Raw genomic sequence first — 25,830 nt, 5'->3', positions numbered from 1 at the left:
ATAGCAACAGTCCGTTTGTGAAAAGTCTGCCACAATTCTGCAAAAAAATATATAAACTGAGAATAAGAATGAACAGACTGTTAGTGCACTCCTTGCAATCACTGTCACTTTGATTTATTCAGCTCTTAATAAATGAAAAACTAAAACTGTAAATATGTTTAAGAAGCAGTTACCCTCTCAATGCAATAATGTGGCTGTTCATTCTGGAGGAGGAGCATTCAATACATAAATGGCATTGTACAACATAGAAACTAGAAGCAAGAGTCGGCCATTTGGCCCTTCAAGCCTGTTCCGCCATTCATTATAATCATGGTTGATCATCAAATTCAATATCCTGATCCCCCCCCGCCCCCCACCCCCCCCGCCTCCATATCCCTTGATCCCTTTAGCCCCAAGAGCTATATCTATAAAAACAACAGTAAACTGCAGAGAGCAAGAAGATGTCGGGTTTATTTGATTCTCCACTGATCTCAGCCAGGATTCTGGAGCAGATCTTTCTCCTTATGAATGAAGGCAAACCATCTCCCGGGCAGAGGATGTTTAGTGGGAGGAGTGTATCACCCCTCTGACTCCACTCCAGTGGGCCTTGTGTTGAGTTGTTCAAGAGAAAATATTCCCTCAGTTGCAGTGTTCCTGAGCAAAGGCGGAATTTTAAATATTTAGGGCCCGATTCTCCCATCGCGACGCACTAGTTTTTTTGACGCATTGTGTTGGGAGATGCGCCTGTCGGCCATTTTGCAGGATTTACGCTTGCATCCCCGAAGCATGCACGCCTCCCACCGCCGTAGAGCAGGCGCAGTAAATACCATGCTGGAAACCAACGGGTAGACTAGGTAAGTGATTTTAATCTGTTTTTAATGTAATTTAAATGTCATTATCAGGCTCGGGACTGATTTCTCAGGGCCCGATAGCATCTCCCACCCCGCCAGGAGTATTTCATTCCGGCGGGGTTGGGAGTAGCTCCCCACGTTCGGGGAACCAGTGGGAGACCCGGCTGAAGTGAAAGGGGGGGCAATCGGAGTCCCCGCAGGGATCGGGTGGTGGGGAGTAATGCTCCCTGAGCCTGGGCACCCTGGCAGTGCCAGTCTGTGCTCCCTGGCACTGCCCAATAGGCAAAGTGCCCATGCCCGCGGGCACTTTGGCACTGCCCACCGGGCATGGGGCAGTGCCAAGGGGGCGGGGCCTATTGTGGGCAGAGCCTAGGGGTGATCGGTGGGGGGTGGGGGTTCCTGCTGCCACTCTGCATTGGAATTTGGTCGGTGCTGGAGGGAGGCTAGCGATCGGGGCTGGCTGGGGGAGGGGTTGGTCTTCCGGGGGGGGTCTGCCTCCCATGGGGGGGGGGTTCTGATGGAGTGGGGGGGTGGGGTGTTCATCACTGCTGGTGCGGGGCTGGAGATCATGGTGCTCCAGGAGGGGAGGAGGTCAGGGCTGGCCCGGGAATGGTCGTGTGGGGGCCACGATCGAGCCCTGGGGGGAGTGTCGGAGGGCAGCATTGCGAGGCTCCCGGGCTGGCTAGCGATTGAGCTGGCCAGCAAATAGGAGGCTGACAGATCGGGGCCACTGCGCATGCGCAGAGTTCCGGAACTGTCAGACTCTGGCGTGAATAGGCCCTGCCCCCTGAGCTTTTAATGATATTCATGATTGTAACCTCTGCATTGCACAGAGTAGGGAGATTCGAGTGTGAACTCCCACTGAAAAAACAATCGTGAATTGCACCATTTCCCCCGCTAATTCAGCACTTAGAATGTTTCGGGGAGGATCGGCTTTAACTGCAATCTCGAACACAGGCTAGGTGTTTGCATGTCTAAATATCAGGTGAAGACAGTTTTGGGAATTAGCTGAAATTCCCTGCATCATCAAGATACCTGTGAAAGTCATGATGAAATTATATTTACAAAGACTGAGCACTTGCAAAAGGGTTCTAGACGATTACAAAGCTGAAACCCAGTGTGAGTAAACGACATCAAGGAAGATTGCAAAAAAGGAAAACAGAATTGCTAAATAACCAGCCACACCAACCTCAACAGTCGATTACTTCTGGAATGTGTTCAAATAGCAAACGAGGCAATCATACTTAATATGGAATAATTCTGCAAAACCTACTATATATGGCAGTATTAGTCAGAGCCATATGCATTCCTGTTAAGATTTTATCTTTCCAAATCTCATGTTCACTTCCCCATCTGTTAAGTATATACCACACTTGTAAATAGCTTTCAAACACAAAACAGAGATGCACATCCGAAGGCAGCTTTATTGCCATTTTGTTCTTTTGAAATACAGCAGCACGGTCTAGTGCAGGATTAGCCAAGCACTGATTCCCACGCCAAATGTGGCACTTCTGGGGCTGAAATTCAGCTCCTTGAATGTTTGATTTCACTGCCCCGTGGATGAACTCAGTTCCAATAGATTCAGTCCATTGTCGCTGGCTCCTGGAGTGTCGGATAGTGAGGCATGACAGGCTAAATGGATAAGCATAACGCATGATCGGATATTTAGCATATAATGTGAAGGAAAGGGTATGTAGGTGCAATGGAGCAGAAAGAATTATTGACAAGGAGATTGAAATAAAACAGATCCACGGCAGCTGAGTAACTGTTTAAGTATTACTGAATAAGTGTTTAATAGAATTAGAACGTGCATCAGGTAATTTTAATAAGAGGAATCACGTGAAGCAATTATGTTGGAACTCGGCAAATAAAAACAGTTAGAGACGAGTTCCGTAAAATAAAATATTTTAACAAAATTTAACAAAAGAGAAGAGATAGCAGAGGCTAGGCTACTCATGTTTAATAATTAATTGGGAAAAAAAAGATGCCATGCTGGTGGCTGCTAATATAATTCTTATATTTAAGAAGAAGAACAGACCAATTCCAAAGATTGGAGAACAATTCAGTGATAGGAAAAATGATGGATTCTTTACTAAAGGAAAGTAGAAGAACATCTAGAAATGAAAAACATGCTAATGAATAGTCAGCATGGATTCCAGAGGAATCCATCCTGGTCAAACCAGGTCAGTCAAGGCAGCCTTGAGGAGGAGTTCATAGAATGTATCTACGATAGCTTCCTTGAACAGTATGTAATGGAACCTACCAGGGAGAAAGCTATCCTAGATCTGGTCCTCTGTAATGAGAAAGGAATAATTAATGATCTTACAGTTAGGGATCCCCTCAGAAGAAGCGATCACAGTATGGTTGAATTTAAAATACAAATGGAGCGTGAGAAGGTAAAATCCAATATCAGTGTCTTGTCCTTAAACAAAGGAGATTACAATGGGATGAGGGAGCAGTTGGCTAAGGTAGACAGAGAGCAAAAACTTTATGGTGGGAGAATTGAGGAACAGTGGAGCACTTTCAAAGTGATTTTTCACAGTGCTCAGCAAAAGTATATACCAGGGATAAGGAAGCACTGTAGAAACAGGAATAAACAGCCATGGATATCTAAGGAAATAAAGGAGGGTATCAAATTGAAAGAAAATGCATACAAAGTGGCAAAGATTAGTGGGAAACTAGAGGTTTGGGAAATCTTTAAAGGTCAACAGAAAGCCACGAAAAAAGCTATAAAGAAAAGTAAGATGGATTATGAGAGTAAACAAGTTCAGAATATAAAAACAGATAGCAAAAGTTTCTATAAATATATAAAATGAAAAAGAGTGGCTGAAGTAAACATTGGTCATTCAGAGGATGAGAAGGGGGATTTAATAACTGGAAATGAGGAAATGGTTGAGGCATTGAACAGGTATTTTGTGTCGGTCTTCACAGTGGAAGACATAAATAACATGCCAAAAATTGATGATAAGAAGCCATGGCAGGTGAGGACCTAGAAACTATCACAAAAGAGGTAGTGTTGGGCAAGCTAATGGGACTAAAAGTAGATAAGTCTCCTGGCCCTGATGGAATGCCTCCCAGGGTACTAAAAGAGATGGCGGGAGAAAGAGCAAATGCACTAGTGGTAATTTACCAAAATTCGCTGGACTTTGCGGTGGTTCCTGCAGATAGGAAAACAGCAAATGTGACACCACTGTTTAAAAAAGGAGGTACGCAAAAGGCGGGTAACTATAGGCCGGTTTGAATCTATCATCAAGGAAGAAATAGCAAGACATCTGAATATAAATTGTCCCATTGGAAAGATGCAGCATGGATTCATGAAGGGCAATTTAGTGGAATTCTTTGAGAACATTACATGTGCAGTGGACAATGGGGAACCTGTGGATGTGGTGTATCTGGATTTCCAGAAGGCATTTGACAATGTGCCACACCAAAAGCTGCCCCATAAGGTAAAGGGGGCATGATGTTATGGGTAATGTATTAGCATGGATAGAGGATTGGTTAACTAACAGAAAGCAAAGAGTGGGGGTAATGGTTGGCGATCAGTGACTAGTGGTGTGCCTCAGGGATCAGTGTTGGGACCGCAATTGTTTACGATTTACATAGATGATTTGGAGTTGGGGACCAAGTGTAGTGTGTCAAAATTCACAGATGACACTAAGATGAGCAAAGTGTGCAGAGGGCGCTAAAGGTCTGCAAAGGGATATAGATATCTAAGCGAGTTGGGCAAGGGCCTGGAAGATGGAGTACAATGTTGGTAAATGTGAGGTCATCCACTTTGGTAGGAATAACAGCAAAATGGACTATTATTTAAATGGTAAAAAATTGCAGCATGCTGCTGTGCAGAGGGACCTGGGTGTTCTTCTACATGAATCACAAAAAGTTGGTTTGCAGGTGCTGCAGGTAGTTAAGAAGACAAATGGAATTTTGTTCTGCATTGCTAGAGGGATGGAGTTTAAAAACAGTGAGGTTATGTTGCAGTTGTATAAGGTGCTGGTGAGGCCACACCTGGAGTACTTTGTACAGTTTTGGTCTCCTTATTTGAGAAAGGATATATTAGCACTGGAGGGAGTGCAGAAGAGATTCACTAGGTTGATTCCGGAGTAGAGAGGGTTGGCTTATGAGGAGAGACAGAGTAGACTTGGGCTATACCCATTGGTATTCAGAAGAATGAGGAGAGATCTTATAGAAACATATAAGTTTATGAAGGGAATAGATAAGATAGAAACAGGGAAGTTGTTTCCACTGGCAGGTGAAACTAGAACTCGGGGACATGGCCTCAAAATAAGGGGGAGCAGATTTAGGACTGAGTTGAGGAGGAACTTCTTCACATAAAGGGTTGTGAATCTGTGGAATTCCCTGCCCAGTGAAGCAGTTGAGGCTAACTCACTGAATGTTTTTTAAGGCAAGAATAGATAAATTTTTGAACAGTAAAGGAATTAAGGGCTTTGGTAAGCGAGCAGGTAAGTTGAGCTGAGTCCATGAAAAGATCAGCCATGAGCTTATTGAATGGCGGAGGGGGCTCGAGGGGACAGATGGTCTACTCCTGCTCCTAGGTCTTATGTTCTTGACCAACCTCACTAAGATTTTGAGAGGTGACAGAAAGAGAAGACAATGAAATGTGTTTTCAAAAGGCCTTCTGTAAGATATCTCCATAATAGACTAAGGGAGACAAGTGACAGAATGGACTGCTCTTAAGAAAGAAAGCAAAGAGTGAGAGTAAAGAGTATTTATTCAGAGTGGCAGAAGATGGAAATTGGGCCAGGATTTTTAAATGGGTCGGGGCGAGATCAGAGATTGGTGTGAACACAATTTGGTGCTCTCAGCTTCTGTGCTGGTTCCCCATTATGATCATGACCCTAAGCCATTTTCAATCCAAATCTGGGTGGATCTGCTACCCATCAAGGAACAGCAGGTAGCAAAGCTATTGGTATTTGGGCTCCATTATTGTGCCACATGAAATGCAGGCAATCCACCTTGGCCTCAACCATGGCGCCTTCCACACCACAGCTGCAGCCGCAAGCCATCCCTTGGAGGAGCTGCCCCGCCAGAACCATGACCAGGCAGCATGGCATTTTTGAGAATAAAGATAAACTTAGCTTCACTTCTCCCCCTCTCCCTCCATGTTCACATCAATAGCTCCCATCTTAGCCCGTGAGACTGCTGATTGCTGAATGCTGCCGCATTCTCTTCAACGTCAGAAGCTCACTCACCATCCATGATCAGATGGTGCACCTATTCACTGTGATTAGTTGGCTTGGCATTAGTGGACATGTCTGGGTTGAGATATAGAACTGAATAAGTGACTGGGTTCCCGACGCAGAACTAAAAACCCCAGTCCCGGTGCTCCACAAAGATTTGTGCAGAGACCACTGCTGTTCACAATTTACAATAATTCTTCGGACTTTGGAATCAAATACAATTTCTAAATTTGCATATCATAGAAATCATAGAAACCCTACAGTACAGAAAGAGGCCATTCGGCCCATCGAGTCTGCACCGACCACAATCCCACCCAGGCCCTACCCCCATATCCCTATATATTTACCCACTAATCCCTCTAACCATCACATCTCAGGACACTAAGGGCAATTTTCAGCATGGCCAATCAACCGAACCCACACATCTTTGGACTGTGGGAGGAAACCGGAGCACCCGGAGGAAACCCACGCAGACACGAGGAGAATGTGCAAACTCCACACAGACAGTGACCCAAGCCGGGAATCGAACCCAGGTCCCTGGAGCTGTGAAGCAGCAGTGCTAACCACTGTGCTACCGTGCCGCGGCAAATTAGGGGAGTAGTCTGCAACAAATTATAAAAGTATATTAATAAACTTGCAGAATGGACAAAAGTTTTAAAGTTTCAAGTTTATTTAATCGTGTCACAAGTCGGCTTATATTAACACTGCAATGCAGTTACTGTGAAAATCCCCTAGTCGCCACACGGTGGCGCCTGTTCGGGTACACTGAGGGAGAATTTAGCATGGCTAATGCACCGAACCAGCTCATCTTTTGGACTGTGGGAGGAAACTGGAGCACCTGGAGGAAACCCACACAGACACAGGGAGAATGTTTAGACTCCACACAGACAGTGGTGCAAACCGAAATTGAACCCCGGTCACTGGTGCTGTGAGGCAGCAGTGCTAACCACTGTGGCACCATGTTGTCCAATGAAAATAATTAAAGAATTAGCAAAATAAATTTTAACACAGATAAATGTGAGCTGGTACATTTTGGTAAGAATAGAGTAGTCAATTATTACTTGGAAAATGCAAGTCTAGATAGGGTACAGGTACAAAGAGATCTCTGAGTACAAATATATCAATCACTCAAAGCTGTGTCACAGGCTGTAGCAAGGCCATAAAGAAAAGTAAAACAAAAGATTGGGCTATGTTTCAAGAGGGATTGAATTGAAAAGTAAGAAAGCTTTGCTAAACGTGTATCAAACTTAGTTAGACCACATTTAGAGTACAGCATTCAGTGGAATAACGATATAGAAGCATTGGAGCAAGTGTAAGTAAGATTTACGAGGATAATACCAAAAAGGCATAGTATTCGTGACAGGAAAGATTGACAAGTTCAGTCTCTTTTCCTTTGAATACTTGACCTAGTGGAAGTCTTTGAAATTATGCAAGGTTTTGATGGAACGGAAGCAAAAATAATAGGTGAGATTTTCTGGCTCTTCCCACCAGTGGGATCCTCCAGTTCCGCTGAAGCCAAGCCCTGTGGCAGGTTCCCAGGTAATGGTGTGCGCAAGCCATGCAAAAGCCCTAGACTTCGGCATACCACATCCACAGCAGAAGAACCCACTGCAGTGAGTAGGTCGGGGGATGGGGGGGTTGTGGAGGGGGGATCCCAGACATTGTTTCATCTTGTGGAAAAGAGCAAACCTAGAGGACAGAGGTCATCAATATAAGATAGTCACCAAGAAATCCGCATAGGAAATTTAGAAAAATTTTATGTATCCAAAGTATGGCAAAAATGTGGAACTTACTGCCACAGGAAGTGATTGGAGCATATCATAGAATCCCTACAGTGCAGAAGGAGGCCATTCGGCCCATCGAGTCTGCACTGACAACAATCCCACCAGGCCCTATCCCTGTAATCCCACATTTAAGCATCCCTGTAATTCCAATTTAGTATGGTCAATGCACCTAACCCGCACATCTTTGAATAGTATAGAAGCATTTAAGAGAAACAAGACAAACATTTGAACTAGAAGATAATAGGGGATTATGATAGTTGATTTAGATGAGGAAAGATGAGAGGAGGTTCATGTGGAGCCTCCTCTTGAGTCTGGTTGGGCTAATGGTATTTTCTGTGCCTTATGTCCAATGTAAAAATGCACAATTTCGTAGTATTATGGTCCGATATGTGGTAACTTCTGTGCAAAACAAATCCCAAAGGGAAACATGGCAAGCCATCACAAATCTTTTCTTTTCGTATTTTGACCACAAGAAAAGATGTGTACTGAAGTCAGAAGCCACAAATTCCATTCACACTTTGGGGATTTTAAATATTAATTTAAAGCATTTATGAACAAGGGAAAAGAAAACCAAAATTCACAAGAATCCATTTACACGGCTAAAATTAGTTTTACAGAACATTCCCCTAAAGGATTTTCTACTTGGGTAGGCTCACAACTAAACACCCCTTTAGGCAACAATTCTTTATATTTTTATAATCTATAAAATACAGTAATATTACCACAAGGTAAACCTATTCCAGCTGAAGGAATGATATGTCATGTGGCTTCTCACTCCCTCCCACTCTGCTGTGGAAGTTCAAGAAACCTTAACACAAAACACTGCTTTCCAAAAAAACAGACACTTTGCTGGGTTGGCTGAAGGCTGCTTTCCTTTGTCAGCAACAGACAGGAGAGGCCTTTGTGAAGCCTGGCAGTTAAAATCTTCCTTTGCCCTCTTACCACCCTGTTGTTCTAGTTTATCCTCTTCCGTTATTGCATGTGTTGCTTCTTTAAACAGTAACAACTTTTATATCCTGTTGCTGAACCACTTCTCCACTCCCTCCGTTATGTCTGTTTACGTTCTTATACCACCGTTCCACTTCCTCAAGTAACTTCTTTGCTCCTCAACACCTCATCCAAATACTTTACAACCCATTGGGCCAGATGCATTGGCTACCGCCTCTCATTATGTAAAAATTTGCCTTAGTAATTGCTGTCAGGGTCCTTGATGGAATTTAATAATAAGCACTGCGACATGATCCTCTGTAACTTCTTACTGTGATTTCTGATCATCTCTGGCTGGTAGAATTTTGAAAGAATGTAGGAAACAGGCGACAGATGGGAAACTTCACTTCAAACACAAATGAACACATAGGTTGCGTAAATCTGCAAATATGAAGAAGTATTTGCTCCTGCTTGTGAGGCTATTGTAGGTTGCATTAATTCTCCTTGAAGTAAAGTCACGTCAGGATGAAGACCAGGTAAATGAACAATTAAATATTCTTTTCTTACAATGTTTTGGTGATATTGTCTGTTAGGATGCACTTGTGCTTCCTTCATTGGCAGTAAGTGATTAAATGATTCAGGCTTCATCCTCAAATAGCTAGCTTGTCAGAGGTTGGGGACCTGAGGGGTAGCTCAAATTATCTGGAAGTACAGCTGGTAACGTGAAGTAGAAAAGTGGCAAGTGAATATAGAAAGCAGGCAAATTGAGGGCAAGCATCAATTAAACCAAGAATGTGGAATGATGTCAAAAAGATTAAGTTAAGGGCATTCTACTTGAATGCACACAACAGCCGTGATTCTCCCATCCTGCTGTGCTAATTTTCTAGCGCAGCAGGCCAGGACAATCACGCAGGGGCGATGTGTGTCTCCCAGAGCTGGATTTCCAGCTCCTGATTTCCGGCGCAGCTTGCTCCACTTCGGAAATTGGCGGGGGTTGCATTTAAATGATATTTTAAGTATCATTTAAATGCTATTAGGGGGCCCGGGACTGAGGTCTCCTTGCCCGCTAGCCTTTCCACCCCACCAGAGTATTTCACTCCAGCAGGGATTACAGTAGTTCCCCTCGGGAAGCTGGCGGCTTGACCCTGGTGTAGTGAAGGGGGGGGGGGGCAATCGGGGCCCCTCAAAGGGTTGTGCAGTGGGGCGTGGTGCCCCCGGGCATGTGCACACTGGCTGTGCTAGCCTATGCCCTCTGATACTGCCCAAGCGGCAAAGTGCCAATTCAATGTCCAGGGGGCACATTGGCCAAGCCCATCGGGCATGGGGCAGTGCCAAGGGGACATGGTTGGAATTTAGAGGTCCTGCTGTCACGTTGCCATTGAAATCATCAACTGAGGAAGGAGGCCAGCAGGGTGGGCTGGGGGTGGGAGGGAGGGGGGTGTTCAGCCAGGAAGGGGGGGGGGGGCTCAGCTGGGGAGGGTCTGCTTGCTGGGGGGGGGAGGGAGGGGGAGTGGGATTGGCACTACTGAGAGGAGGGGGTAACTGTTGGGGGTGAGTGCTGGAGATCGGGGTGGTCCGGGAAGGGACGGGATAGGAGGTGGACGGTCAGGGCTGGCCCAGGCATGGTCAGGGGGCCAGCAATTAGGCCATGGGTGGGGGTGGGAGGGGGGGAGGTCAGAGGGACAGCATTGTGGGGATCGTGGGGCTGGTCAGCGATCGAGCTGGTCAGCAATTGAGAGGCTGACAACGCAGGGTCACTGCGCATGCGCAGAGGCCCGTTGGTTTCAACCTTCTGGGCTGGAATAGGCCCTGCCCACTGATTTATAATGATATTCACGCTGGTGGCCTCTGCAGTGCACAGTGTGGGTGATCCTTCTCTGAATTCCTACTGAAGAAACCAGTGTGAATTACTCCAGTTTCCACGCGAATTCAACACTTAGAACTTCTTTGGGAGAATTCCGGCCAACACTCAAGGTAGATGTATTAAAGGCACAAATAGAGATAAATGGGTATGATTTAATTGCCATTACGGAAACATGGCTGCAGGGAGACCAAGACTAGAATATTCAAGAATATTCGACATTTAGGAAGGGCAGGCATAAAGGAAAAGGAAGTGGTGTTGTGCTGGTAAAAACGGATGGGATCAGTATATTAGTAAAGGAGGATCTCAGATTGTAAGAACAAAATGTGGAATCTGTTTGGATGGAGCAAGAAAATGACAAAGGACAGTAAACATCAGTAGAAGTTGTTTATAGGCCACCAAACAGTCGTGGCAGTGTGGGGCATGGCATTATTCAGGAAATTGGAGAAGCATGAAGCATGAGTAATACAGTAATCACATGTGACTTCAATCTGTATATAGATTGAGTAAATCTAATGAGTACTAATGCTGTGGAGGGTGAGATTCTCCAGGTGTTAGGGATGGTTTTCTAGAGCAGCATGTTGAAGAACTGACTCAAGTTTAAGCTACATTAGATCTAGCATCATGTAACAAAAAAGGGTTCATGATAATCTTGCTGATAAAATAAACCTTTCGAGATGAAGGACAAGAACTTGATAGAATCATTATGTTTGAAAGAGGTAGTTCAAACTGAAGCCAGTATGTTAAATTCAAACAAAGGGAATTATGAAAGTAGGGAGACAAATTGGCTGAGGTGAATTGGGAAAATATATTAAAAGTTATGACCGTACATATGCAATGGGCAGTCTTTAAAGAATGATTACATAGTTTACAGCAACTATACTACACAAAAGAAAAGTCAGTCAATCGTGGTTAGCAAAGGAAGTTAAGGATTATATAAGATTTTTTAAAAGCCTATGAAGTTGCCAGGAAACATGGTAAGCCTGATTTTTTAAAAATTCATTCCTGGGACATGGCTTCACTGGCTGGTCAGCATTTATTGCCCATCCCTAGTTGCCTTTGGAGGGCAGTTGAGAGTCAACCACATTGCTGGAGTCACACGTAGGCCAGACTGGGTAAGGATGGCAGATTTCCTTCCCTAAAGCACATTAGTGAACCAGTTGGGTTTTTCCGAAAATCAACAATGGTTATCAGTAGATTCTTAATTCCAGATTTTTATTTATTGAAATCAAATTCTACCTTGGCAGGATTCGAACCCAGGTCCCCAGAACATTAGCTGAATTTCTGGATTAATAGTCTAGTGATAATACTACTAGGCCATCACCTCCCTTGATGATGATGTGGGGAGGGGAAATTTTAGAATATAGCAAAGGACCATGAAACTGATCAAGTAAGGGAGAATATATTGTGAAAGCAAACTGGCAAAAATACATTAAAACGGATTGTAAAAGCTTCTATAGGTATGTAAAAATATGGGGCCATCACAGGCAGAATCAGGAGAATTCATAGTGGGGAATAGAGAAATGGCAGAGAAGTTAAATGATTACTTTGTGCCTGTCTTCGCTGAGGACGATACAAGAAATCCCCCAGAATAATACCCCACTATTTAAGAACGGAGGGAGAAAGAAAATAGGGAACCACAACCTTACATCAGTAGTAGAGAAAATGCAAGAATCTAATGTAAAGGATGTGTGTGATTAAGGGACACTTGGGAAATAATGATCTGATTGAATAGAGTCAACATGGACTATGAATGAGAAATCACATCTAACAAAGCTGTTGGAGTTTTTTGAGGATGTTACTAATAGAGTTGATAAAGATGGACGTAGTATGCTTGGATTTTCGGAAGGTTTTTGATCAAGTCCTTCACAGGAGGTTGGTTCGCAAAATTAAAGCACAAGAAGTAGGAGGTAATATACTTGTAATGGTTAAGATTTGGTTAACAGGCAGAAAATGGTTCAGTCTCACATTAGCAGGCTGTGACTAGTGAGGAACCACATGAATCAGTATTTGGGTCCTAGCTCTTCAAAATATATATTAATGATTTGGATGTGGAGGCCAAATGTATTATTTTCAAGTTCACAAATGGCACAAAGCTAGGCAGGAATGTATGGTGTGAGGAAAATGCAAAACAGCTTCAAGAAGGTTTAGACAGACTTAGGGGGGGGGGATTTTTCCTGTCCTGCCTGCCATGGGAATTACAACAAGCGGTGGGGGGAGGGGGAGGGGGTGAAGACCATGCAAAGGTCCATTGACCTCAGGGGAAATGCGGCTGGAAAATCCCACCCTTAGTGAGTCGGCAAGAACATGACAGATGGAATATAATGTGGAAAAATGTGAGGTTTTGCACTTTTTAGGAAGAACAGATGCACTTTAATGGTAAGAGATTGGAAAGTGTAGATATACAAGAGGACCTGGGTGACCTCATCAGCATGGACAATGTGGATAAGGAACTGCTGTTCTCCTTAGTTGAAGGGTCAGTCATGAGGGGACATAGGTTTAAGGTGAGGGGCAGGAGGTTTAGGGGGATGTGAGGAAAAACCTTTTTACCCAGAGGGTGGTGATGGTCTGGAATGCGTTGCTTGGGAGGATGGTAGCGGCGAGTTGCCTCACATTCTTTAAAAAATACCTAGATGAGCACTTGGCACATCATAATATTCAAGGCTATTGACCAAGTGCTGGTAAATGGGATTAGGTGGGAGGTTAAGTGTTTCTCATGTGTCAGTGCAGACTCAGTAGGTCAAAGGGACTCCTTTGCACTTTATGATTCTACGATTCTAAGAAAAGCTAACGGTATGTTAGCCTTCACAAGAGGATTTGAGTACAGGAGTAGTGAAATCTTGCTTCACTTGTATAGAATTCTGGTTTGACCAGTCCTGGAGTATTGTGTGCAGTTTTGAGTTTCTTACCTTAAGAAAGATTTTATTGCCAAGGGGGAGTGCAACGAAGGTTCACTCGACTTGTCCCCAGGATAGTCAGACTGTCTGATGAAGAGAGATTGGGGAAACTGGGATTGTTTCCTCTAAAGTTTCAAAGAATAAGATGTGATCTCATTCAAAATACTTAAAGAGATAGATAAGGTAGATCCAGGTAAGATGGAAACATAGAAACATAGAAAATAGGACCAGCAAGAAGCCTGCTTCTGCTCCAACATTAGAACAGGTAGCTCAGATTGCCATGCACCTCAACCTAGGTTAGAGTGGCTCACTTGAAACTTTCCTGTATCAAGAAATTCCTGACATTCATGTAATCCTCACAGGAAGAGGTCAAAAGAAATGTCCCAGATAAGGGACAGGGAGCAGTCCCAAGAAAACAAGTCCAAGGTAAGGGACAAAGAAAGGAGGCAGAAACAGGTCCCAGTTAAGTTCAGTTAAAAGGAAGGAACAGAGAAACAGGCTCTAATTAGAGAAAAAACCTGCAGGAAGCAGACATTAAATGAAGTGGGTCCAGAAGAAAGTTTAATCATCAATGAGGGCTCAGAAGAAGCTCCAAAGGTCCAAGATGGTAGCTGAAGTTGGCGAATCTGTGTTAACACCCCTTGGTTCCCCCATGGAGTGGTAGCATTCTGCTTGGCACAGCCAGAAAGCTGAAATTGTGCTTGGATACTGGTGACTGAGTCTTCTCTGGAATTCAGCAGAACAGAATCTCAGAAAGTGAGATTGAAACCCTGCTGTCATTGAAGCCGTTCAAGTTGGAGTGTCTTTTGGAGCGAATTCCAAGCTGAGATCTTCAAAGGTGAAGATTGGAATCCTAAGAGAAAGAGAGAGAGAGATAGAGAGACAGAGGGAGGGGTTCTCTGACCTCCGCACTGTGAGTTTCTCACAGCAGGGGGCGGCGAGCCATCCAGTGGCGGTGGGATCTTCTGGTCCCACTACTGTCAATAACACAAAATGCGAATAGACTCAAACTGGATCTTACCAACAACATGGGGGTCTGGTCTAGGATCATAACATCGACAAAGAGGCCATCAGTGACCTGCAAATGCACCGGCGTGCTGTCATTTGTGATTTGCCACTAAGGTCCACAACTGCTCCTTTGACAAAATCAAAGAAGGTCTCAAGGTCAAAGTGACTTTGATGACTGTGACAATCCTCCTGCAGAGCAGCACTGGATCTTGGTCATAGCTATATTTTCAGCAGTAGACTTTGTGGTGTCACTATTGCCCCCATTGTCTTCCTGGGCCTCTTTCCTCTCCCCTGCACTCTGCTGTTTGTGGTTCTGCCCTTCCTGTGGTGGGTTTTTCCCCTTGTCACCGCTGAACCAAACTCTGACATTTGTACTTTCATTACCAGCACCAACCTTCCTATTGTGATTGGCAGCCTTGCCCCTAGTCTTCTGTTCCTCCCATGCCAGGGAGGTGACGGCCCTCTCCAAAGCTGAGCACTGGGTGCCCAGAGTTCCCTGCACCACCAGCCAAGGGCACATCTTTACCAAGTGCTGACTGTGAATTCCAATAATAGTACATAGCAAAGGAATAAGCTAGTCTTTTAACTTAAGCAAGTTTATTCTCATTATAACAGTCTCCTTCTGCTTCCCCACACCCAACTGTTGCAGCTCTATTTATACATGTTTGGAAGTTGAGCGAATGATCATCGCTTGTCTTTATCAATACGATTGGTTTAACAGTGTAATTGGCAAAGGATGTCATTGCTGGGAGGGGGAGGGGGAGGGTGGAGGAGAGGGAGGGGGATGGCGAGGAGGAGAGGGGGAAGGGAAGGAGTGGGAATCCCTTCACAAGATGGCTTGCGGCTGTGGCTGAATCATCCAGCAGATATATGGTAGGATGATTAAGAGGAGATGTTGATGACCCCCTAGCTGGCCACCAGGAGGCCACCTCCAGTTATCTGCCGATCTCCACCCTCAGGATGGGCACCCATCAGCCATTGGGATCATCTTGGGGCTCCGTCAACTTCCTTCTAGTTGGCCCATAAATGACCTTTCTTAGCCGTCTATCGTTGCTGGGTGGGTAGCTTCTGCTGCATTGATCTACCTCTGGCAAGATTGCTCAGAGGAGTGAATATGTCAGGTAGCTGACCCAATGTGTTATATTCTACTCTCCTGGTCCTGTTTCCTAACCTGCTTCTGTGGGTTTGGGAAGAAACTGCCCATTAACTCTGTTTCCTCTCCACAGGTGGTCCTGCCCACTGAGCATTTCCATTACTTTTTATTTTCATTTCAGATTTCCAGCATCCACAACATTTTGCTTTCTCATTATTGCAACCAATTCGATTCTGGTACCTGCTAATCTCCCGGGTAGCCCCTTCTATTCCTTGTACCACTTTAACATGAAATACTGTGATTGAGGCACTTCAAAACTAGCCTCAGCACAAATATAAAGGTAACTTGTCAACCAGCAGGGACTTAGATGCCCGAAGCCACTGTGAGCTTCATTATTTTCTGGGCATTCTTCTTTCACCTCCCAACAAGAGTAATTTAGGGTACTATTTAGTAATACCTCCCTGCTGTCTTGCATTCATGTAGAACCTTTCACGACTTCCAGGCATCCCAAAGCACTTTACAACCAATGAAGTACTTTTTGAAGTGTAGTCACTGATGTAATGTAGGTAATGTTGCACCAAACAGTATGAGTTGCTCAGCTCTCCTGAAAAATGAATTTGTCACTTGGCAAATACATGCTTGGATGTCACCCTAATTGATTCTGGAAAGATCCCCAAGGCTGTCTGAAATTACCCTGATTCCATATAAATTGTGTGTAGTCATGACCGGCACAGGGGCACAGTGGTTAGCACTGCTGCCTCACTGCGCCAGGGACCTGGGTTCAATTCCAGCCTTGGGTGACTGTCTGTGTGGAGTTTGCACATTCTCCCTGTGTCTGCGTGGGTTTCCTCCAGGTGCTCCAGTTTCCTCCAAGGACATGTGGGTTAGGTTGATTGAACATGCTCAATTGCCCCTTTGTGTTGGGGGATTAGGAGGGTAAATACATGAGGTTATGGGGATAGGGCCTGGGTAGGATTGTTGTCAGTGCAGACTCAATGGGCCAAAGGCCTTCTTCTGCACTGTAGAGATTCAATGAATTCTCTATCCACAGACAAAACTGTTATGGGCAGATGCCCTTGGTTACAAGTCCTTGTGCTGTATTGGTTCAGCTCCATTATTTCCGCTGGTTAACTGCACCCTTCTACTAGAAATCGAGAGGGCCTGTATTGCCAGTATGTTTTTTGGGAGACAGTTATGTCTATTGGGATGCATCTTCTCTCAGTGCCGCCTCTCTCCACTTTTTCTATCCTCTCTTGCACCTCTTGCTTCGGGAGAATGGTTCCAGAGATATGCCTGCCGAGATTTGCCAGAGTTGTTCCCAAGAAGCCCTCACTGTGGGTAGAGGATGGGAAACATGCTGGGAAAGGTAGCACGGGGAAGGGGAAAAAAACTCTGCCATTGATCTCACACTCCAGTGGCGAGTCACAAATTGTTTGTATTCAATTTTTAAAAAAATGCTCCATAGCATTAGATAACTCAAAGGCATGGTGTCACAGTGTTTAGCACTGCTGCCTTACAACACCAGGGTATAGGGTTCAGATTCTGGCCTGGGTGGGATGCTCCTTCAGAGAGTTGGTGCAGACTTGATGGGCCAAATGGCCTCTTTTTGCACTGTAGGGATTCTATGGTTCTATGGATAATTTCCAGCTGTAGTGATCACCATTCAAAATGTCAGCAAGTTCAAAATCTCCTCACCTCCACTTTCTGAGCTTGGCAATTGGTTCACTTTTAACTTATTAATTTAACTGACCCTAGTGCATCGTGGGTACACATCCAGGAAGTTCAGGGCTGTTACACTATTAGCTCTCATTTTAATGTTTGAAATTCGCAGCTGCTCATGGAAAATAGCAAATTGCTTTTGGAAATTCAGGCTGTCCTCTTGAGGCAGAAAGGCAACATAAAAATCCTCCCCCCTCCCAGTTTTCTGTCCAGTTTATGTTTCTATCAGCAAGGCTGCTAAAGATGATGAAACCAGGGTGGGGGTAGATGATGTTGAGATACGTAGCAGACATGATCTAATTGAATGTCGGTATAGGCTCAAGGGGATGAATGGTCTGTTCTTGTTTCTGTAGTCCGAAGTCACACAAATTGCCCCAATTCTAGGCCTCGGAAACACCAAAGTGATGAGGAATTGATGTTATCACCTTTCTTTTCATTATTGCATGATCTGTATTGAGTTCCAATGTGAGGAAGTGCTATGAGGAAAAATAGGGGAGGAAATGACTCAACAATATGAAGTAATAACCGTTCTTATGTTGTAATGCAGTGGCAATGTTCTCATTTCTGCATTATTTGTCAGGGATAATACAGTGCCAGTGGTGGACATCTAATTGCAAGAATGATGAACGGCATTACAGTTATCATTCATTTTGTTGGTAAGAGATCTTTTGGAATACATTTTGTTTTTATTTTTGGATTGAGTCGATGTTTACTTTACAGCTACAAACTTCATTGTTTTAATTCTTCACAACTTCAGTTGATGGTGAGCACCCCGGTGGATGTGCCCCTTAATAATAAGTACTCCTGTCTGAGTACTAATGGGGTGGACAGCCCACCTGGGGGAAGCAGCGGTGGCAGTGTCTCTGGAGCTGAGCCTGGCCCAGTAGTGCAAAAGGGTAAGGAAAGGAGGGTAGTGCTAATTGGGGACTCTACGGTGAGGGGGTCAGATAGGCGTTTTTGCGGACACAGACGGGACTCTCGGATGGTGGTTTGCCTCCCTGGTGCAGGGGTCCGGGATGTCTCTGGTCGAGTCCCAGAAATCCTGAAGGGGGAGGGAGAGGAGCCGAAGGTCGTGATGCATATAGGTACTGCTGACATAGGTAGGAAGAGGGAAGGGGTCATGAAAAGAGAATATAGGGAGTTAGGTAGACAGCTGAGAAAGAGGAATGCAAAGGTAGTAATCTCGGGATTGCTGCCTGTGCCGCGGGAGAGTGAGAACAGGAATCGGTGGAGAATGAATGCGTGGCTGAGGGACTGGAGCAAGGGACAAGGATTTGGGTACTTGGATCATTGGGACCTCTTTAGGGGCAGGTGTGACCTGTTTAAAAAAGACGGGTGGCACTTGAATCCCAGGGGGACCAATATCCTGGCGGGAAGGTTGGCTAAGGCTACTGGAGAGACTTTAAACTAGAAAGGTTGGGGGGAGGGAATCGAAATGAGGGGACTGAGAACGAGGAGGTTAGCTCGCAAATAGATAAGGAATGTAAACAGGGTAAGAGGGAGGTTAGACGAGTGATGGAGAAGGGAAGTGCTCAGGCTGAAGGTCTGAGATGTGTCTATTTTAATGCCAGGAGTGTAGTGAATAAAGTGGATGAGCTTAGAGCGTGGATTGCTGCTTCGAATTGTGATGTGGTGGCCATTACGGAGACTTGGATGTCTCAGGGACAGGACTGGGTGCTTCAGGTGCCGGGTTTTAGATGTTTCAGGAAGGACAGGGAGGGAGGCAAGAGAGGGGGGGGAGTGGCACTGTTGATCAGGGATAGTGTCACGGCTGTAGAGAAGGTGGACGCCGTGGAGGGATTGACTACGGAGTCTCTGTGGGTGGAGGTGAGGAACAGGAAGGGGTCGGTAACGTTGCTGGGTGTTTTCTATAGGCCGCCCAATAGTAACAGAGATGTTGAGGAGCAGATGGGGAAACAGATCCTGGAGAGATGTAGGAATAACAGAGTTGTCGTGATGGGAGATTTTAATTTCCCAAACATAGATTGGAATATCCCTAGGGCTAGGGGTTTGGATGGAGAGGAGTTTGTTAGGTGTGTCCAGGAGAGTTTCCTGACACAGTATGTGGATAAGCCTACTAGAGGAGAGGCTGTACTTGATCTGGTGCTGGCTAATGAACCTGGACAGGTGGAGGATCTCTCAGTGGGTGAGCATCTTGGGGATAGCGATCATAATTCTATCTCCTTCACGATAGCATTGGAAAGAGATAGGATCAGGCAGGCTAGGAAAGTGTTTCTCTGGAGTAAAGGGAAATACAGTGTCATCAGGGAGGAAATTAGACGGGTAACCCCACTGTTGTAACCCCACTGTTCAAGAAGGGAACAAGAAAAAAGATGGAAAATTATAGGCCAATTAGCCTAACCTCAGTTGTTGGCAAAATTCTAGAATCCATCGTTAAGGATGAGATTTCTAAATTCTTGGAAGTGCAGGGTCGGATTAAGACAAGTCAGCATGGATTTAGTAAGGGGAGGTCGTGCCTGACAAACCTGTTAGAGTTCTTTGAAGAGATAACAAATAGGTTAGACCAAGGAGAGCCAATGGATGTTATCTATCTTGACTTCCAAAAGGCCTTTGACAAGGTGCCTCACGGGAGACTGCTGAGTAAAATAAGGGCCCATGGTATTCGAGGCAAGGTACTAACATGGATTGACGATTGGCTGTCAGACAGAAGGCAGAGAGTTGGGATAAAAGGTTCTTTCTCAGAATGGCAACCGGTGACAAGTGGTGTCCCACAGGGTTCAGTGTTGGGGCCACAGCTGTTCTCTTTATATATTAACGATCTAGATGACGGGACTGGGAGCATTCTGGCCAAGTTTGCCGATGATACAAAGATAGGTGGAGGGGCAGGTAGTATTGAGGAGGTGGGGAGGCTGCAGAAAGATTTAGACAGTTTAGGAGAGTGGTCCAAGAAGTGGCTGATGAAATTCAACGTGGGCAAGTGCGAGGTCGTACACTTTGGAAAAAAGAATAGAGGCATGGACTATTTTCTAAACGGTGACAAAATTCATAATGCTAAAGTGCAAAGGGACTTGGGAGTCCTAGTCCAGGATTCTCTAAAGGTAAACTTGCAGGTTGAGTCCGTAATTAAGAAAGCAAATGTAATGTTGTCATTTATCTCAAGAGGCTTGGAATACAAAAGCAGGGATGTACTTCTGAGGCTTTATAAAGCACTGGTTAGGCCCCATTTGGAGTACTGTGAGCAATTTTGGGCCCCACACCTCAGGAAGGACATACTGGCACTGGAGCGGGTCCAGCGGAGATTCACACGGATGATCCCAGGAATGGTAGGCCTGACATACGATGAACGTCTGAGGATCGTGGGATTATATTCATTGGAGTTTAGGAGGTTGAGGGGAGATCTGATAGAAACTTACAAGATAATGAACGGCTTAGATAGGATGGACGTAGGGAAGTTGTTTCCATTAACAGGGGAGACTAGGACGCGGGGGCACAGCCTTAGAATAAAAGGGAGTCACTTTAGAACAGAGATGAGGAGAAATTTCTTCAGCCAGAGAGTGGTGGGTCTGTGGAATTCATTGCCACAGAGGGCTGTGGAGGCCGAGACGTTGAGCGTCTTCAAGACAGAAATTGATAAATTCTTGATTTCTCGAGGAATTAAGGGCTATGGGGAGAGAGCGGGTAAATGGAGTTGAAATCAACCATGATTGAATGGTGGAGTGGACTCGATGGGCCGAATGGCCTTACTTCCGCTCCTATGTCTTATGGTCTTATGGTCTAAATTGGAAGGAGGCATTCTTGGGGAAAAGTACCGAAGGAAAGTGGAGGATTTTCAAGGAATGTTTGTCTGGAGCTCTGCATGACAACGTTCCGATGAGACAGGGGGGTGTTGGTAGGGTACGGGAACCGTGGTGCACGAAGGTTGTGATGAACCTGGTGAATAAGAAAAGAGAGGCGTACAGAAGGTTCAGAGAGCTAGGAGGTATTAAGGATTTAGAGGAGTATACGGGATGTAGGAAGGAGCTTAAGAAGGAAATTAGGAGAGCGAGAAGGGGTCATGAGAAGGCCTTGGCGGGTAAGATTAAGGAGAATCCCAAGGCTTTCTACAAATATGTCAAGAGTAAAAGGATGAGATGTGAAGGCATAGGACCCTTAAAAGGTGAAGGGGGAAAAGTTTGTGCGGAACCGTTAGAAATGGCGGAGCTGCTTAATGAATACTTTACCTCGGTATTCACGGTGGAAAGGGATCTGGGTGGTTGTACTGCTGGTTTGCGGTGGACAGAAAGGATCGAGCATGTGGACATAAAGAAAGAGGATGTGTTGGAACTATTGAATGGCATCAAGGTTGGTAAGTCGCTGGGACCGGATGGGATGTACCCCAGGTTACTGTGGGAGGCGAGGGAGGAGATTGCGGAGCCTTTGGCGATGATCTTTGCATCGTCGATGGAGACGGGAGAGGTTCCGGAGGATTGGAGGATTGCAGATGTGGTCCCTATATTCAAGAAAGGGAACAGGGACAGCCCGGGAAATTACCGACCGGTGAGTCTAACCTCAGTGGTTGGTAAGTTGATGGAGAGGATCCTGAGAGACAGGATTTATGATCATCTAGAGAAGTTTAGTATGATCAAAAGTAGTCAGCACGGCTTTGTCAAGGGCAGGTCGTGCCTTACAAGCCTGGTTGAGTTCTTTGAAAATGTGACCAAACACATTGACGAAGGAAGAGCGGTGGATGTGGTCTATATGGACTTCAGCAAGGCGTTCGATAAGGTCCCCCATGCAAGACTTCTTGAGAAAGTGAGAGGGCATGGGATCCAAGGGGCTGTTGCCTTGTGGATCCAGAACTGGCTTGCCTGCAGAAGGCAGAGAGTGGCTGTGGAGGGGTCTTTCTCTGCATGGAGGTCAGTGACCAGTGGAGTGCCCCAGGGATCTGTTCTGGGACCCTTGCTGTTTGTCATTTTCATAAATGACCTGGATGAGGAAGTGGAGGGATGGGTTGGTAAGTTTGCTGACGACACCAAGGTAGGTGGTGTTGTGGATAGTTTGGAGGGATGTCAGAAGTTGCAGCGAGACATAGATAGAATGCAAGACTGGGCGGAGAAGTGGCAGATGGACTTCAACCCGGATAAGTGTGTGGTGATCCATTTTGGCAGATCCAATGGGATGAAGCAGCAGTATAATATGAAGGGTACCATTCTTAGCAGTGTAGAGGATCAGAAGGACCTTGGGGTCCGGGTCCATAGGACTCTTAAATCGGCCTCGCAAGTGGAGGATGCGGTCAAGAAGGCGTACGGCGTACTGGCCTTCATTAATCGAGGGATTGAGTTTAGGAGTCGGGAGATAATGCTGCAGCTTTATAGGACCCTGGTTAGACCCCACTTGGAGTACTGCGCGCAGTTCTGGTCACCTCATTACAGGAAAGATGTTGAAGCCATTGAAAGGGTGCAGAGGAGATTTACAAGGATGTTGCCTGGATTGGGGGGCATGCCTTATGAGGATAGGTTGAGGGAGCTTGGTCTCTTCTCCCTGGAGAGACGAAGGATGAGAGGTGACCTGATAGAGGTTTACAAGATGTTGAGAGGTCTGGATAGGGTAGACTCCCAGAGGCTATTTCCAAGGGCTGAAATGGTTGCTACGAGAGGACACAGGTTTAAGGTGCTGGGGGGTAGGTACAGAGGAGATGTCAGGGGTAAGTTTTTCACTCAGAGGGTGGTGGGTGAGTGGAATCGGCTGACGTCGGTGGTGGTGGAGGCAAACTCGTTGGGGTCTTTTAAGAGACTTCTGGATGAGTACATGGGATTTAATGGGATTGAGGGCTATAGATAGGCCTAGAGGTGGGGATGTGATCGGCGCAACTTGTGGGCCGAAGGGCCTGTTTGTGCTGATAAATAAAAAAAAAAAACTGAACAAGGAAAACATCTAATAAAATCATAAAAACTTCCAACACCAAAAAAGTTGTGCCAGTGCTTTGTAAAAGCTGTTGTGTTTAGTTCTACAACCCGCACTCTTTGTCTGTCACCCTAGAATTTCCTCATTTGCAAATACCTGTCCAACTCCCTTTTAAAATTATTTATGGATTCAGCTTCCACCACTTTTCCAAGTGGCGCATGCAGAATTCAATGACCCTGAGTGCAAATAATTCTCTGCTTTAGATCTTTTGTCAATTATTTTAAAACTATGGCACTTGTTGTGGATCCCACTTGCCATTGGGAATAGTCTTTTGCTATCCACTGTATCAAAGCTGTTCATCTTGAAAAACTCGATCAGACCACATCTTAACTTTCTCTTTTCCAAGATGGATAGTCCTAATGTTTCCAACCTTTCCTCATAAGGACGGCACGGTGGCACAGTGCTTAGCACTGCTGCCTCACAGCTACAGGGATCTGGGTTGTTCAATTCCCGGCTTGGGTCACTGTCTGTGTGAAGTTTGCAAATTCTCCCCGTGTCTGCGTGGGTTTCCTCTGGGTGCTCCGGTTTCCTCTCACAGTCCAAAGATGTGCGGGTTAGGTTGATTGGCCACACTAAATTGCTCCTTAGTGTCCCGGGATGTGTAGGTTAGAGGGATTAGCGGGGTAAATGTGTGGGGTTGTGGGGATAGGGCCAGGGGTGGGATTGTTGTCAGTGCAGACTCGATGGACTGAATGGCCTCCTTCTGCACTGTAGGGTTTCTATGATTTCTATGATAACTGAAGTCCCTCATCCCTGATAACGTCGTGCTAAAGCTCCTCTGTATTTCCCTTCTAAAAATCTTTCCTGAAGCCTTGGATTGTCCACAGTCCTTCAGCTGAGACCTGACAAGTAATTTGTAAAGTGAAAGCATGATCTCAAAAATTCCTACAGTCTTTGCAAAGATTCAAAAGACTTTACAGCCTACTAGTAGACTTTGTGAGACTGAAGGGGCTGGACAGGTGAAAGAAAAGACAGGCAAATTATTTCATGAATTTATTTTTAAAATTCAGTCACCGTAAGCTGTGTCTCATGCAGCCAAGCTGTTATTGCTGTGAACATTACCTTTAAGTGAGTCTTCACTTCAGCTTCAATATAACCATTGATATATTTTATGAAATTCTTTTGAGAGTTTCGTTGACTGTTCCTTTTATACACAGACCAAACAAGAGCTGATCCTTCCTTCAAATGTTGAGTATAGAGCGAGTGAGGGATGAGAGATTTCCTGGTCCAAGTAAAGTCCATTCCAGAAAAGCTAGAAACTGGAAAGCTACGCAAAACTTGGTCATTTCTATAATTATTCATTGCTACATGAGCAACTTTGTGTAGGATGGCAAACTAGATGGGGTTTGGGGGAAGAGAATGTGGATAGAAGGACTAGATAATTATTTCCTTTAAATAGCTTCTGCAACTCTTTAAGTAAATGCTACTATGTTAAGTATCTTACTCCTGGTTCCCTTTGCCTGGCATGTTTCCCAATTGGAGGCAAGCTATAAATATCTAACTATAGGGTACTAGAAGTTAGCAAGAAATAGCAGCAATTCAGTTAGGTACAAAGCCTCTTCCTACCAGTAAAGCCTGGCCAAATCCAACCTATTAAATAGATTGTTTTAGATACTCAATCTACAAAAAGTATAGAGATGTGAAGAAGGTGAAAGACAATGTTACCACTGGCTGAATAGGAAGTGAGTCGCCACTCCATCCCTACCATAGCCCTGTGAAAACCCCAAGCAAAGTCATGTTTGGTTCTTGACCTCATTGATAATTTTGCTGTTGCAACTCCACTCTGGCAAGGCTGAGAATTCTTGGCTCCATGGGTATCAAATTTTTTTTTCAGATGTCATGAATTTGCTCACCTTCTCTTGAACCCCTAAAAAGTTTTCCTGTTCCACCACATACAAACTTGTTCAAAATGTTGCTGACACTTGTGCAAAAAAAAAACTTACGTCTGTTTACCACTTTCATTTTCCTTGTTCAGAATTTATATATTGTGGTTCTAAAATTCTCAATAATCCCAAAACCAGCCCCGCCACCCCCCGATCTACTTCCAACTTACTGAACCGTTTCATGTCTTACCAAGTCTCTCTTATCCTTCTTCTTTTCAAGGGAACAAAGTCCTAGGGTAAACAATTGTGTTATAAGTGTTGCTATAATTTCATAGTCACCCATTGAACCCTTTAAGCCTTGTGAAGTAAGGCGACCAATACTGATACTCCAATTATTGTCATGTAAAGCTTTACAATTTTGTTTTTCATTTTTGCTTTCTTTCTTTCTTTCACACAAAAAAATTAGGTGATGTGTTAGTGACCTGTTCACCAAGTATTCCCAGATGTTATTTTTTTGCTCTATTGTGTTGACTGTGAGCATTTTCTACATCCCCACTTTAGACTCACCTGTATTAAACTGTACCTGCATTTCTACTGCTTACAAACCATCCAAACCATCATTCTCTACATTCAGAATTTCAATTCAAATCCTTAAAATCATAGAATCTCTACCATGCTGAGGAGGCCATTCAGCCCATCACGTCTTAACCGACCCTCTGAATGAGCATCCTACTTAGGCCCAATCCCCCACTCTAACCCTTTAACCCCACTCATTGATCACAATCA

At 44.9% G+C, this 25,830-nt stretch overlaps 1 protein-coding gene across 4 annotated transcripts in view; it reads left to right on the top strand.

Moving 5' to 3' along the window:
- Positions 1-25,830, top strand: part of LOC144505092 (uncharacterized) — a 41,226-nt gene that overhangs the window by 4,196 nt on the left and 11,200 nt on the right. For 2 of the 4 annotated variants that reach the window (XM_078230891.1, XM_078230892.1), the window contains exon 2: positions 17,898-17,973. The exons of 1 other annotated variant lie outside the window; for it this stretch is intronic. In XM_078230891.1, the coding sequence (XP_078087017.1) occupies positions 17,937-17,973 (37 nt within the window). In that variant the 5' untranslated portion in view covers positions 17,898-17,936. Of the gene's footprint in view, positions 1-8,928; positions 9,276-17,897; positions 17,974-25,830 lie in introns of those variants that run through there. One more of the 4 variants, XM_078230893.1, reaches the window with a different exon arrangement.

This window comes from Mustelus asterias, chromosome 16, assembly GCF_964213995.1.
Source record: "Mustelus asterias chromosome 16, sMusAst1.hap1.1, whole genome shotgun sequence".
Lineage (NCBI taxonomy): Eukaryota > Metazoa > Chordata > Chondrichthyes > Carcharhiniformes > Triakidae > Mustelus > Mustelus asterias.
The sequence above is the reverse complement of the archived record's forward strand: the minus strand, read 5'-3'. Positions and strand labels throughout refer to the sequence as shown.